At 35.2% G+C, this 16,065-nt stretch overlaps 1 protein-coding gene across 2 annotated transcripts in view; it reads right to left on the bottom strand.

Annotated features, from left to right (window-relative positions):
* The window catches only part of GABRG2 (gamma-aminobutyric acid type A receptor subunit gamma2), a 102,681-nt gene that overhangs the window by 51,440 nt on the left and 35,176 nt on the right, over positions 1-16,065 (bottom strand). For both annotated transcript variants that reach the window (XM_036081036.2, XM_036081035.2), the window contains exon 6: positions 13,166-13,303. In XM_036081036.2, coding sequence (XP_035936929.1) covers positions 13,166-13,303 — 138 coding nt within the window. The remainder of the gene's footprint in view (positions 1-13,165; positions 13,304-16,065) is intronic.

Below are 16,065 nucleotides of genomic sequence, written 5' to 3'. Positions count from 1 at the left end.
GACCTGTCTGTAAACTTTTGAGTTATAGAACTTTACAGAGAGGCTTGAGAGAGGTCTGCTGCAATGAAATCTGGAAACTCATCATTAGATGCTTCATTTCCTGTGAAACTAGTTAGGAGAGCTTGCACTAGCCATTTCACTTCCCTGGGCTTTATTATTATATTTTTAATCTGGGAAATAAGGGCCCTTGACTAGGCAAATATGAAGTCTCTTTGACTTGCAGGTTTTTGACTTTATTACATAATCGCAGCATTGTTAGTAGTGTGGAATGGAAAAATAATGAATTGCTCCAACACATCTAGCAAATATGTGTGTGTGTGTGTGTGTGTGTGTGTGTGTGTGTTAGAGACCCCAAGTTGGTCACGGTCAATCAACAAGTCAATTTAATATCCCCTTCCCAAATCCTTCCAAAGTCACTTTATGGGACAGCTATTTAAAGAGTATTCCCACGCACACATCTGCCCTTTTTGGAAAAATTTCAGCTTTCTTCTCCTTTTTTAGACTAAATGTAAGGTTACAAAGCAAGCAGAAGTGAATCACTGAATCAATTACTATCTTCTATGAACTTTCAATTATAAATCACTTTTCCTTTCTCAGAGTCATTAAATATGCCTGAAATTTTCACACATGTGTGTGCGTGCGTGTGTGTGTGTGTTTGTGTGTATTTTAATTTCAAGGGTTAGGGAAAAGAATGAGAAAGAAGGGAAAATACAATTATATTATGATCCCATTGTCATCTATTTCCAAAGCTTTTCACAATTTCCTAAGCATTTTCAGATACCCATAGCAACTGTGGTAGGGAAATTGTAATTCTTCCATTTTACAGATAAAGTGAGGTCTGAGAGGTTAAATGACTTGGCCAGATGTATACATCTATTAATAAGGTCAGCTAGGACTTAAGGCCAGCTCATCTCACCCCTAGCCAAGTATTCTTTCCTTTCAAATTTTACTAAAAGTCTTGTCTTACTAATATACTACACATGTAATTTTTATCCATAATTTTATTTTGAGTCATAGATAATTCTTCTAGTAATAGAAAGCTTTTTAACTAGCCTTGTTCAAGATGCTTCTGTTACTTCCTTATTCTTATCTTTGTAAAAGAAAACGGACTCTAACTTCATATGTCTAGTTATCAACACTCTAAATTTTGCCATCGACTTGAACAACACAACGTATTAGATTGTTATGGTTTCCCAGTGGCATGAAGTCTCTTGAAAACATGTGTTCTTTATTGTGTACCACCCACCCACCCACACACACACACACACACACACAATCTGTTCATGTGAATAGCTTTTTTCCTTAATGAAAAGAAAATCACTATTTCCTACAAATGAGACCCAACAAAAATGCTATGCCTCAGTCTCAGAGCACAGGTTCAAATCCTGGCTCTGCCTCTTACCAGCTATATGATCATGGAATTAAAAATACTATCTACCTTTTAAAGTTGTTGCAGGTTTATATAAATAAACCTTGTAAAATACTTAACATTGTGGCTGGCATACATAAAATGTCCAAGAAAAGCTGACTTTAGCATCTCATCTTCATCTTCATCCTCACCACCATCAGCACCACCACCACCACCATCAGCTCATCATTATCAATACCATTTATCTGTGTATAGATTAATAGTAGCAGATCTTTAGGACCAAAATATCTCCTACTACTAACTTATTCAGCATCGGCCAATGAAATGAAAATTCCTTTTTATATTAGCTTAATCTTAGGCAAGTGGCCAGGAGGGAGCAGTAGATTGGAGACACAGATGCTTGTTGATTAGTTCTAATTCTATTAATAACTAGCCATGCAAAAATGTTTGAAATTATTAGTAGCAGTATACTTCATGTACTTCACCTATAAAATAGAGGGACAGAATTAATTTTAAGAATGTTTCATAGAGGAAAGGGTTAAAATTATAGCTAATTGTTAAGATTAAATAAAAGAAAGGATTTAAATTTTACTTGAAACTAATCTATTTATACTCTTTTCTTACACAAGACTATTAGAGACAATTTTTTTCTCATGAAAAAGTAACAGCAATCAAGACAGCCTAACCTTTCGTTATTTTGTGGCCTTTATTAAATCATGTTCAATTACTTCCTCCTAGTGACAAGAGGATGATGTTGGTTTATTGTTTCTTAGAAGTTACACTACCTAATATCTGTAAAATTTAATTTAGTACGGGACCAATATTTACAGACTTGTTTTTCAATGTAATTAATAAAGCTGTCCCAGAAGTGTATCAGGGAAAATCTTGCCCATGTTTATAAAATGTGACAGTTCCTATCACCCTACAATCATTTTCATGTTAATATTCTGTCTTTTCATCTGCTCCCTCTGAAGCCAATTTTACATAAATAGGAAATCATGGCTATAGGTCATTGACAAAGAAGCAAGCTTGACCCAAAACAGTCTCTTTTGAAGAGAATAAATCTCAGACTCAGAGACATTTTAATGACTGGTTTCTGTTGTCTTTGAGAGTAAGTCATTCCTTTCCCTTGCTAGTGGTGTTTTTTCCTGACCTGTTATCTCAAGCTATACCTCTTTACTTGGCCAGGCAGATGGGCCATGTACACCATAAAGGATTATACTAATGGTAAATTTTGATTATGATTTTGCAGTTCCAAATATTGTCTCTTTTCCTACCAAGTCCATCCCTACAAAGGCCTTTAGCCCAGTGGCCCTTTGTGTAAGAGAAGCATGCATCCCACCCCATGGGCAACAGGCTTCTCTTTGTGACTTTGCTTTGGCAAAAGGAATGTGAGCCAAACGACTTAATGCCTATCAGAGCAGAAACTTTAAGGATCATTTTATTCTTCTACTATTTCTCCCTCAGCCATGAGAATAGCATGCCATGGAATGCAATATAATTTTTATTGAGTTTTAAGTCACTGATACTTAAGGGCTCTTTGCTACCATAGCATAGCCTAGCTTAAACTGACTAATACAGTCGGATTCTGCCGTACTAGTATGCAACTAGCTTTAGATAGACAGAGGATAGCTGGATAGATAGCTAGACAGCAAGGTAGACAGATGCCATCACAATAAAGAGAAAACAAATTACATAGTAGATAAAGAAATATGGCCAGGAGCAAGTCTTTCTGCAAACACAAATTCAGAAACAGCCCTGATATTTGAGTCACCACTGTATTAGAAAATGAGCGTTGTCAGGACCTATGAGTGTCTGTTTAGTGACTTACTCTATGATCTTGGACAAGGCCTTTACCCTCTCTAGATACTTTTCTACAAGACTGATTGTACATCATCTTACCCGGAAAATGAATATCGCACTATAGAAATACTGTGAAAAGTGAATGAGACAATTCTTATATAAAGAGCTTACAAATGCTAGTACATCATATTATTATTGTAGAGGTGATAGATCAGTACTATTTTAATGGACTTCCAATTCTCAAGACTATCCATCAGCCAAATTTATATAATTAAGCTATTAAAAATAAAATAATAAATTGAGGTCATACTATGCACTCTTGATTACAAGTGTTCTTTCTATTTGAGGATACAAAGTGTCTGTTCTTCCTCCTCTCTGAAAGCCATGTCAAAGCCACTGTCCTATCTTTGCCCTCTCCTAATTTCTCATTCAGTATAAATGCAGTTAGCATCCACCCTCATTCCTCACACCCACCATGGGCCTACTTTTCCCATGCCAAATTCATTTTTTCAGACCTTAACTAATTAACCAACCATCTCTATGGCAACACTCTGGGCCTCTTGCCCCCACAGTCACCACCGAAGTTCTCTATACATGACAGATAAAATAGATCTGTTAATTTCTAAATTTTTACAGAATAAGAAAACCTGAGGAAGTTTCTATTAGGAACTTGTGGGGACATAGGAAATCTAACTGCCCACCAGAAGATTGCTTTATAACAAAGCTGCCAGGTATCAGGAAATATAGCACAGCATTTTAGAGGTGAAAGGAGATTCAAATTCAATCTAGTCTGATATTTTTTTTTTGAGACAAAGAAATCAAGGGTCAAATCAAAATATGACTTGCTCAAGGTCATTCAACTATATGGTAGCATCACCACAAAGGCAACTCTTAAGTAGAAATCAGTTTTTGCTCAATATCCAGTTGTCTCACCTCATCAAAGAAAATAAAGACAGAGCTTTATTGCAGAGCAATAATTGTATCAATCTTCAGAAAAGTACAACAGGACAGGAAAAACTGTCAATTGGCTATGCAAGACTACTAATCAGTAATGTGCAGGAAAATTGCAACCAAGCTTTTGACTGCTTAGATGTGAGCTAAAAAGGACAAATACAAACAAGACTAGATGCACAAATGTCTGCATATATAACTTCACCATTTTATGTTTATTGAAAATCCATCTTCCATGAAAGTGGATCATAGAGATAAACTGAGTAAACTTAAAATCGATGGGCCCTGCATAGGCTAGATATTTATGACAAATAAACCCAGTTGTAGAATGTAAAAAAGCAAGTGAAACGTAGGTTGGCCAGGTTCTGGCACTTCCCTGCAACTATTTTCAAGCAAACCTTAGCTGAGTAATAGTTTTCACATATTTCTTTTTGCCTATAAAAAAGTAAAAAAAAAAAAAAAAATGTATTCATTTCCACACATACATATGTGCTCTCATTTGGGGATTATCTTTCATTTGCCCCAGTTTTCCTCAAAGATATGGATACACTTAGTTTTTCAAAAATAAGGAAACAGTAATTCACAAAGAAAGACATACAACCACAAAAATACAACAGGAAGTGGTAGGAACTTTGGTAAATTGGAGATTATGTGCCTCACCTATTCAGAAATGTCATAATTCAGTTCTACCCAATGATTTTCAAATACGAATGAAGACCCAGATGTTTAAGATGTAAAGATGTTTAAGATTTTCATATGGAAATTTTCAATTGTACAATGTTGACTAAAATAAAATTAAACTCATCCATGTCTAATGACCCATGCTCTACGCTGAGGTTGGACAACTGGCTACCAAGTTACAACCACTGATTTTACCTCTTCAGAGAAATTCCCTATAAGTAAAATTAAAATTGGGCTTGATCTTCAAGAGTTAGCCCTAAAATTTTATTTTTCTCTCAGTCTATTTTCACTCTCTGTCATGGAGACTGGTAACAAGAAATCACCAACTCAGAAATTGTAATCATTAGGTGGTAATAATTCATATCCATGATTACATTGTCTCTTTAACAAGGAGCTATTACACAGCTCATGAATTACACACTTTTATATTACATAGTTCTTCACCACTTAGCGATCAGAATCAGGGTGCCTGGTGCTGTAAGTCATGTGAACATAAGCATACCAGAAATCATGTTTGGAAACTATTCCAGTAAACTTAGTTGTCTCAGCTGAAGCTTTCATCTTCTCAGCAATGTCACTTATTTATTGTACTTCAGTGTTCTTACAGAGCTGACAGAGAAGCATTTACGGACAACACAATTAGGTTTGTGATGGGGATTGGAGAACAACTGTAATTTTAAGAAAATGCTTTTTTTTGGAATTTCTTTTTGTCATTATTCTGAGAAATAATGCATAGCAAGGGGAAGTTAATTCAGGGGTAGACAAATTGGAAGACAAATATGAAAAATTAAACATTTATGATGTGACTCATATGCTAATGAGAAGCACGGTCAATTTCTTAAGCAGCAATTATGGAGATATCCATATATAAAAGTAAACAAAAACTAATTAAGTCATGTTTACCGTATTTGTCAATTCTCGTTTCCTTGGGCTTTTCTGCCCTTCAGGAATGGATTAGTAATACTAGCTGTTCTTGCTTTTTTCTAAATGAGTTACATTATATGAGATACAGGTGAGAATGGTAAACAAATTCTCCCCAGCTTGTATGCCCAGCAAATTTCTTTTCTGGACTATTATGCACTGCAATGTGCTGTGACCTTCATAATAACTTCCTTTTGAAAAAAAAAAAGAGAGTTAATAAAAAAAAAATCCTTCTCATTGCTGTTTGCTTCCCTTTTCAGTCTCTGACAAGCTTAAATTTGCGTATCTGCCACACCGAATAGCATTATTTTCTGAAAATGCAAAAATAAGGTGAAGAAATTATTCAATTGCATCAGAGTGAAAGGAACTGTCAATGAGTTTGTGTGTAGAGCACAATGTCTGTCGACTCAGTCTCTATTATCTCACATTTTTATATTTTTAAAAATTATTTAATGTTTTACATTTATTTGGGGCAGCAGCTCGACAGGAGGGCTCCATTAGTCATATCAGTCACACGGATGAATGTGTCTTTTAAATATAGCAAAATAGGATTTTCAATTGGATTAGGAAACACCAAAGACTTGGATAAAAATTAACATCTTGACCTAGTTGGTTTTGATAGACTGTCAAAATAAGGTATTAATCTCCAAAATTACTGTAAATAATAGTCATGCAAACCTTTTATTAGGTTTTCTTTCTGATCAGAGTTTTGTGTGAGGAACAAATTTATACACATGAACTGGATCTGACAGTTTCTTAATTAAGGCCATATTTGGATGGTGACCAATAGGTCCACTTAGCAAGTGAAAAGTATTATCTCATAGGCAATAAGTATGTTTTTGGAAAAGGAAAGGGAGGGGTGCCTGAGTGGCTCAGTCGTTAAGCGTCTGCCTTCGGCTCAGGTCATGATCCCAGGGTTCTGGGATTGAGCCCCGGCGTCCGGCTCCCTGCTCAGCAGGAAGCCTGCTTCTCCCTCTCCTCCCTGCTTGTGTTCCCTCTCTCACTGTGTCTCTCTCTGTCAAATATATAAATAAATAAAATCTTTAAAAAAAATTTTGGTATCTGGATAATTAACTCTACTTTATTGACTATCCTTGAACAAATTACTTAGCCCCTCTAAACTTAAGTTGCTTCATCTCTCAAATAGCAAAAGAATGTATTTCTCAGAGGCTTGTGAAAAATAAAATGAGATCATGCATGTTGAGACCCTAAAAAGCCATAAAACCCACTGTCCCTTCCTAGCACACAACTGAGCTACATTTCCCAGGCTCATTTTATCTCCACGGGAACATACAACATTCTTGCCAATGGAATATAAGCAGAAACAAAGCGTGTCACCTTGAAGCCAAACAATTTTCCTTAGATTTCATATGACTTCTCTATGCAACCTCTCTGTGTCTCTCAAGCCCTATCTCCCCACTAGGTAATGTCAGAGCAACCTTGGAATTTAAAAAACTGATGTGGGATTTTTAAATGTAATATATAAATATTCTAATATCACAACTGAAAGAAAGTAACACATAAAATCTTGGGTTAACATTATATATAACATCATATATCACTAAAAACAAATATATGGGTGGGACTGTCACTCCTTCTAAATTAAAAATCTAAAGGAGTTTGTTTTTGCATTTGACTTGCTTTGAAAACATACTGAAAACTTGATGAAGGAAAACATTAATTTATAAAGAAAGTTGCTCCTACATTAGGACATCCATAGTATACCTGTGGTTACATCAGAGGTTCTAGATAGGTCTAAGAACGAGGACTTCAAAGAAGCATCTAGTCAAGTGCATTCGTTTTATAAACAAGGAACTTACAACCCAGAGAAGGCAAATGACCTCCCCATGGCTACTCCTGGCCCAGCTCTCTTTGTTATTCATACATTTTCTTCTCTTGAAACCAAACTTAATTTTTTTTTCTAAATTGAAGCTTAAAAATAAAATAAAAATCAATTATTGTGAAGTCTTCCACTGATTTATTTTAAGACATTGCATTGCTTCAAGTAGTTTGAAAGTTTATTATTGACGAAAATGAGCTCACAACTTACTTTGACTCCAAAGTCACAGGAGACTGTGGAGTGAATGCACAGTTGTTTATTTCTCTCCTCACACCTAGGTTTCTTAATATTTTTTGTTTCAACTTCTTCGGTGAAAAAAAATTACTGTTAACTTGTATCTTTTTTTTTATTATTTTCCTTTTTCTTTCCCTTAAAATAGTTTACCTCCATGATGAGTAAAGTTTTAAAGTGCCTCCCTGGTTTGCCAAAGACATCTAAATTAAAACACAGTCTGGAAGGTAGGATCTATTTCTTTTTTCTGTTTGGAGAGTTATTTGACCAGTACATATACACTGATATACGTAGAGAAGGTTGGAGTTGAGCTTGGTACCAAATAAGGAATATAGGATACAAAGACATGAAGTAAGTACAACCTACCCAGAAAACCCCAGGGGGGTTAGGGGTACCGTGGGAGAACCGTGGGCAAGGTTTAAAGATATAGGGTAGATTATAAATATTTTAGAAATCAAGCAATGAACATGAACTTTATCCACAGAGCTAGTATTTCTAAAACTGCAGTCTGCCCGGTACTATTGGAAAGTAAGGTAAATTTAGTGGTATGTGGGCTTTTTATTTTAATATTTGTGTATTTCTTATAATAGAAATCAGGAAAATATAACTAGCACATGGAATCCTAGCCTAAAAGGTGAGTTAAAGACAAAAAGAAAGTAAATAATATTTAATGTTCATGGGTTTACCAAAAACTTATGGGGTTATTTCATGAAACACTGATGTTTGCACTCCTAAAGAAAATATGGAAGCTTTAAAGGTATTCTGACAAGGAAGAATGTGATATATTCTTTTTGATTCAGGATGATGGCATTTGGATCATAGGTTCTCCTACGAAACTTATTTGCCCACTTTTCTAACCCACATTTCAGGATGAGAACATGAAGGAACAAAGTTCTGCTTGATACTAAAGATCATGTAGATAATTTGGTGAACTGGCAATGGCAACATGATCAGAAAGAACAAAGTCTTCTACTTGGGAGTAAACAATGAGTGATGGGAGTATACGTAATAGAATTCTGCATTGCTTATTAAATTGAGAGAAATTTTACAGTTTTATCAATATAATTGTCACAAGCAATCAATTCTACAATTGCTACTAATCAACAACTCTAAGCAAGCCACCGTCCTAATATCATGGATACAAATATGATTAAAACAAGGCTTCTGTTGTGAAATTTGTGATTTATTGGAATGAGGGGGCAGAAATAAAAAATGCCTAAGCAACACAAGGCAGAAATTATGCTTTTATAAGGTGGGTGAAAATGCTCTGAGGAAGAGTTAATGAAATAATGATGATAATAATAATAAGTATTAATAATAATGCCTTCCAATTACAGAGTCCTTTCTATGTTCCAGGCAAAATTTTAAGCATTTTTAATGGAGTATCTTACTTAATCCTCAGAGCAACCCTACAACACTGGTGACATTGGGCTTAGATATATTAAATAATAATACAAGCCAATATTCAAACTTGAGCTGTCTGACTCCAAGAGGACATGTAATTTAAAAATTGCTCCAAATTGTTTTGGTGGTAAGGTAAGTAAAGGCCTCATTGAAGAAGTGCTGTGCTTTTAAGCCTTAAAGACATAAAGAAGGTAGGGATGAGTTGAGAAGCCATTCAAAAGAGAAAGACTAAGATTCAGTTTGTTTATAGGATTGGCTTATTATATTCAGGAAAACATAGATGGATTAGTTCTGTCATCAGATAGGAAATTATGGAAAACAAAGCTGGAAAGTTCCTGAAGTCAGGTGCTTGCATATTAGGAACAATAGCTTGTGCTAATTGACCTACTAAATTCTTGAAACATGGTGAAAGTTGTGTGTCCAGAAGACCCACTGGGCCACAATGGGAATAAAATAGTGTAATAATTAAGAGCATGAGTCTAGGAGCAAGCCATGTGAAATTACAGTCCTGCAGTAAATGAGCCTCTAGAAGTCTGTTTCCTCATCCACAACGACATCTTGGGTATTGATGTGTAGTAAATGGGACCACGGTTATGAGAATTCAAGTAGGTTGTTTAGATAAAAGGTTTGCTACAGTGTGTGTAGTTAGTGCTCAGTAAGTGCTAGACTTTATGATTAATGTGTAAAAGACAGACTGTGGAAGGGAGAGACTGACAGCAGGGACATAACCTTAATAGGCTACCAACACAGTCCAGATGAGCACAGACAAAATCCTGAACTAGGACAGTGGCGACGGCAAGTGAAAAGAGGACAGTTACACAAGATGCTTCAGAGGCATAAGTGCCTTTGTGATTCATTAGAGGTGGGAGGTAGAGACATGACTCTGAGTGTTCACGCCTGGCTCACCGGGACAACAATGGCGCTCTTCCCAGATGCAGAGCAATTATAAAGACATGATGGTTTGGAGGAGAAATCGTGGATCCAGAATCCGTTTTGATATATTGACTATGAACTAAAGGTGTTCTTCAAGTCTTATCAATGTACCACCAAGGTAATATTTTTCTCAAATATGACACAGATAGGACTGGTGGTAAACAAGATGGTTCAGGTGGTGGATGCAAAGATTGTCAAATAGCACTGATTTACATGGTGAGAAGATTCTTTCCTGTGTAATGGTCATTCTACTCTTCTGTTTACATCAGTGAATTGTTTTGCTCTGGTACCAGCTGCACTTTCCCATTTCTTTCTCTCTTTTCCAATATACTTAATCTGCAGAGCACACATATATGCACTTAAAATTTAAGAACATTTGTTTGCTTTTCATTATATTTTTGTATCAACTTTTATTGTGTCAGATGCTTCTGCTTTTCCAATTATGGTCCTAATATAAGGAACCAGCAGTAGAGTCACCACTTGGATATAACAAAGTCATGAGAGGTGGGCTTAAATGAATGAAGTTTAGAAATCCCTGTAGTAAGCTAGGTCAGATTTTAGGCAATATTCTCACTCAGTATTGACCAAGGCTTTTTAAAAGGATATACATTTACTGTAAGTCCAGGAGAAAAATCACATTGTAATAAGGTAAAGATTTAAAAGGAGTATAAATTTGATCTTCTAATAATTTCCCAAGAAAGTTTTCTTAATAACTTCCTAGTAGGTAGTAACTAGTTATGGAGCTCTGCGTTGAAGGTAAGATGGCATCAGAAATCAAACAAATGTTCATGCAGAAACTTCCAGTCATTACAAAATCAACTATCACAAGAATCAGGCTGCCTCTTAGCACTGGTGTTAAGTTTCCGTTCAGTCCTTTCTCTTCACAGATGCAATTAAAATGGTACTGCACACAAAATACAAACCAGCAAAAGCTGGAAGTGGATAAGAAGACCAACAGGGAGGCTAACCACCGTATTTAAAATTCACAAAGAGTTGATGCAATCAATTAAATGATGCTCCTCAATATTAAATCTGATATCAATGAAGTTTTGCTTTGATTTCCTCAGGAAGATTAATAACTTCGTGACACCTTGGTAATTTTTCTTGCCATGCCTTAAGTAAGTAGATCATTTTCTTCTGGAAATAACTCTTAATAGACAGTAAATACTCTAGATTGCAGAGGGGATGATATTAGGCCCTGTGATATAAAGCCAACCCATCCCTCACCGCCATTTGATTTTATTGCCCCTCTGGGCTCAAATGACTAAAAAGACCTGGTAGTCATCGATTTTTGGGTTCTGTTTTAGGGTGCTGGAATAATTACAGAAATAGGAATATACAACACAATTTAATGCCCAATTTCTCTTTCTGGAAGCATGCAGACTTAGAGATTATTTTTACACATGTTCCTCTTTTCACAGATGGAAAACCAGTTCTAAGGCAATCCTGAATCTTTTTTGGGGACCAAATAAAAGACTGTTCTAGTACTTGATGTTCAGGATTTTCAGCGAATAAGGGAACAGAAGGCCACTTTTCAAAAATATACTCAAGCATTTCTTTGACCTTCTTTTATATTCTTTTTGCAAATTAAGAGAGTTGAGAAATCTGCAAACACTGTTGGTAACAAGTGTTAGGACCAGATAGCTCTGAATTGAAGGATGATGGTTATGAAGATATAATCTTAAATTTATATTTTTGTGTAGATCCTTAATTTGCTTTTCTATGTATAGTAGACCAAGGCCCTATTCCAAATCAGTCAACACAAAAATAGGTCCTATGAATTTCAGGAAAGAAAAAAAAATCAGGTATGCTGCAAATAAGTCAACAGAAAACAGCTCAACTCAGAGAAATACATTATCAAAATACATGTCTTGATATTAAGCTGAGAACACAATGTTTATATTTGAAACAGGGACATAATTAGGTTCACATAATTTTAAAAGGAATAGCTGGAGGGTTTTGCAGAGGGTTTATACTAGCCACCCATGAGACAGATCAGGTCTGGAAATATGTTTAAATAACACCACATGGGTTTTTAAATCAATTCAATTAATACCATTAAAAATCATGATATTTGATATAAAAATAAAAATTTTTAGCTTCTTGGGCACCTGCATGGCTCAGCTGGTTAAGTCACTGCCTTTGGCTTAGGTCATGATCCTGGAGTCCCAGGATTGAGTCCCACATCGCATTGGGCTCCCTGCTCAGCAGGAAGTCTACTTCTCCCTCTGACCCTCCCCCCCTCTCATGCTCTCTCTCTCTAATAAATAAATAAAATCTTAAAAAAAAATTTAGCTTCTCTTAAGAAATCTGAAGTCCTGAGCACATTAGGTCCCATACACATCTGAGAATTATAATTAATATTAGTAAAAGCTACTATTTATTGAATGCTAAGTGCCAGGTATCATTCTAAGCATTTTCCTTTTATTTTCCCCTTCACACACATAGTATACCTGTGATACAGGTCTTTTTGTCCACATTAGATATCTGGGAGAGTTGATCCCTGAGAAATACAGTAATTTTCTCAAAATCTATAGGTGGTAACTGATAGATTTGGGATTTAAAACCAGGCCTGTCCCATATCCATGATGTAGCAATTAAATTACTGAATGCTGAATCAGTCCATATCCAATATGATCACATTTCTGCATTTGTAGAAAGTTAATGTTCCTTGTGTGATTACTTTAAATGCTGCTATTTCAATATACCATGAAACCTATTTCCTAAAAGAAACATTACACCTACACCTCATAAATATTTTGCTCTTAAAATAATTGCTACTCATTTTTGCTTAAAGAAATTACACAAATAATTTACTAATCCAATTTTAATCCATTTTGCTTCAAAATGATAGAATCCATTTATATTTATTATGCTAAAATACCAATTATAATTTTCTCTGGTAAATTAAAACACTTCATTTAATTTTCTTCATATCATTTGTAGACAAGTATTGAAAAGCCTTCTGAATTATATATATCTCAGAATTTTAACTCTGGAAGGGGTCACTTAAAATTCCAAGTGCATCTTACCAGAAGTTGTCTTCACTACTTCAGTGGTATTTCTTAGTCCAACAAATGAAAATTGATAAAGCCTCCAAGATCTTGTGTCACCCACTTCAACAGAACTACGCTTCCACTGGTAGACAATTTCTTCACGTGGATAGCCATCTGCCATTAGACGGGAAAGCACACATTTAAAATTATTTATAAGTGAACATATGTAGCGACCACCTTCTATGAACAAGACACTGAGGTAGGTGTGAGAGAGACTGACTTATAAATTAGAAGAAGATCCTGAACTAAAGAATCTCACAATAGAAGAAATAAATACAATGACATTTTCTCCCAACAGGAATTTTAAAAACTATGAGGTCAAAATTACTTGAAAGTCATTTAATTTGCATAGAAGGTATACTGTACATGGTTTCATGTATACTACATTCATACTTTACATTGTCTAGGGTAAGATATAAAAAGTAGCCAATATATAAGCAATAGTACATACACACAGGGATTATTTCATGATGAAGGAGAGTTAACAGGGCAAGGTATTGAGAGTCATGCAGAAACAGAAAATAATAGGAGAGGAGCAGACTCAAATGCCTCTCCAGGGCATGCCCTTGGAGTGGAAGGTGACTGGGAAAAATAACCTCAACTACTTACATTATTCTCTCTTTCTCAATTTGTTGGGACTTCCTTTTAATATATGTAGAAATTCTACTACTACAATTAAGACTAGTAAAGTAGAAATGCCCAGGGGAAGATACCAATGAGTACTATGTAGATTCTGAAGAAGTCAATCATGTTCAGCCAAGAGAACAGAAAGTCATCTTTTAAGAAGTATTGTACTGACAATGTAATGGTTATCAGTACCATTTGCTGGCCATAATACCCTAGAAAAGTTTCTTCATTTTTTTTCCTAAATTATTTGTTTCTTTATGGGGATCAGGGTAGTACTTATTTCATGAAACTGATGGTCAATATATATTTGTTGAATGGATAAACATTATTAAGTTAATTGTAGAATAAACTCAAGTATGGGTGCCAGGCTGGCTCAGTGACTCTTGATCGTGGAATTGTAAATTCAAGCCCCATGTTGGGAGTAGAGATTACTTAAAATAAAATCTTAAAAAAAATTAAATAAACTCAAGTAAAAATAGATAAATAGGTAAACAAAACTAGACATCATCTAAACTATTTATCTATTAATAATGCTATATAAACCTAAGTCTTAATTATGGAGGCTGATTGACTACTTGGAATAAAATCCCTATGTGTCTTCCTTTTCTTTTCTTTTGGTCCAAGTAGTTGTGTATTATGTGTTTATTGACTAAGGTGAAAGAAAAAAGAAAGCATGATCCCCATATTGGCATGGAGCAGAGGAAGGGGGGCAGAATGTGCTGAAAACTGAGAAAAAGAATGATGATGTTAGGAAATTTCCTATGGAGAACACGTAGGTGATTTAACTTTTTTGAGAGCAATAAGTAACATTAAGTTGTGTTTGGGTTCAGAAGACAGTTGTCCATCAGTGACCTAAAGACACAGAAATCACCAGTTCTTAAATTTTAGCTGACTCAGAAAGGAGTAGACCCAGTTGGAAATTAAAAGAAATGAAGTCTAATCTCCTAAAGCTTGGGGAAGATTTTACTTAAAAATATTCCATTCTTGGATAAAGCAAAACATATGAAATAAGATGTATAATGGGAACTTTTGTAAATACATATGATATACAGTGATATTTTTCCTCAAGTTCATTCTGGAATTGATGTAATGATGAACAGATGATTGTTTCCCTCATCATTGATTTTTTTTAAAAATATAGTTACTATGACTTAGTTGGCTCTTATGAGTCTCTGTCACTCCCTGCCTGAGAAATTCTATTTATAGACATATAAACTTAAAACTTATAATCAGTTTTTCATTCTGCCTAGTATGCCTAGTTGGCAGACCAAAAATAAGGAAGAGGTGAGAAACCTAAGTGAGTGTTGAACAAATAACTCAGGCAAACATCTGGGGGAAACTGAAGCTTGGTTTTGGTTCAAGCAGGAAATATCTACAAAGGTTACTAAAGCTTAATTTGTTTCAGAATCATCATGGATCATCTTGGTATATAGTCTATTATCTGATAATAATAATAATAAAATTAATAGAGCTTTTTGGTGAATCTTATTGTGTGTGAGGTAGCATACCAAGCATTTTACATATATTACATCAACAAAACAATATTGTGGGGAGGCAGGTCTCATAATCTCCATTGGGCACCTGAGAATGTGGACTCACTGCAAGATTTAGTAATTTGTTCAAGTCCACAGTGATGGAGTGGGGATTTGAACTAGACCCATAAGACACCAAAAATTAGTCTTTTACTCACTGGTAAATAACTAGTTCTAGATATCGCTTGAACTCCAGATGGAGAAGGTAAATTTCAATTTTGCTATCTTTAACAGGTATTACTGAAATTGAAATAAGCAAATGACACTGTTGAGTCTATGTACCTCCTGATGTGTAAGGGAGAAAATAAGTAGCAAATATTTTGCTACTCTCTTCTCCTGTGCCTATGGGAGTAGTGGGGGGCGGGGGTGGGAGGAACAGGGAGGGATAGGGGCAGGGAATAAGGATGCAAAATCCACCATTATACCTTTCCATTGTGGCCAGGCCTGGCTTTATAATCCTTCTTGAAAAATGTCTTCAGGCAGCCACTAAATTTATTAAAATTTTATACACCAGTGAAGCCTAGTTGTAATTTCTGATAAAATAGATCCTTTTTGCAGGAATCACTCTAATAGGAATAAACTGGTATTATGATGAAAGTAACTGTCAAAATCTTCAAAGTCAACAAAATTGCTTGATTCTGCATTCTCTAGGAGTCTCCCAATTAGTTGGCATTGCAATTAGAAAACTGTTGGTGAGAGAGGATACAGAATACATAA

Source organism: Halichoerus grypus, chromosome 2, assembly GCF_964656455.1.
Source record: "Halichoerus grypus chromosome 2, mHalGry1.hap1.1, whole genome shotgun sequence".
Classification (NCBI taxonomy): domain Eukaryota; kingdom Metazoa; phylum Chordata; class Mammalia; order Carnivora; family Phocidae; genus Halichoerus; species Halichoerus grypus.
Note: the sequence above shows the minus strand (reverse complement) of the source record. Positions and strands in the feature narration are given on the sequence as shown.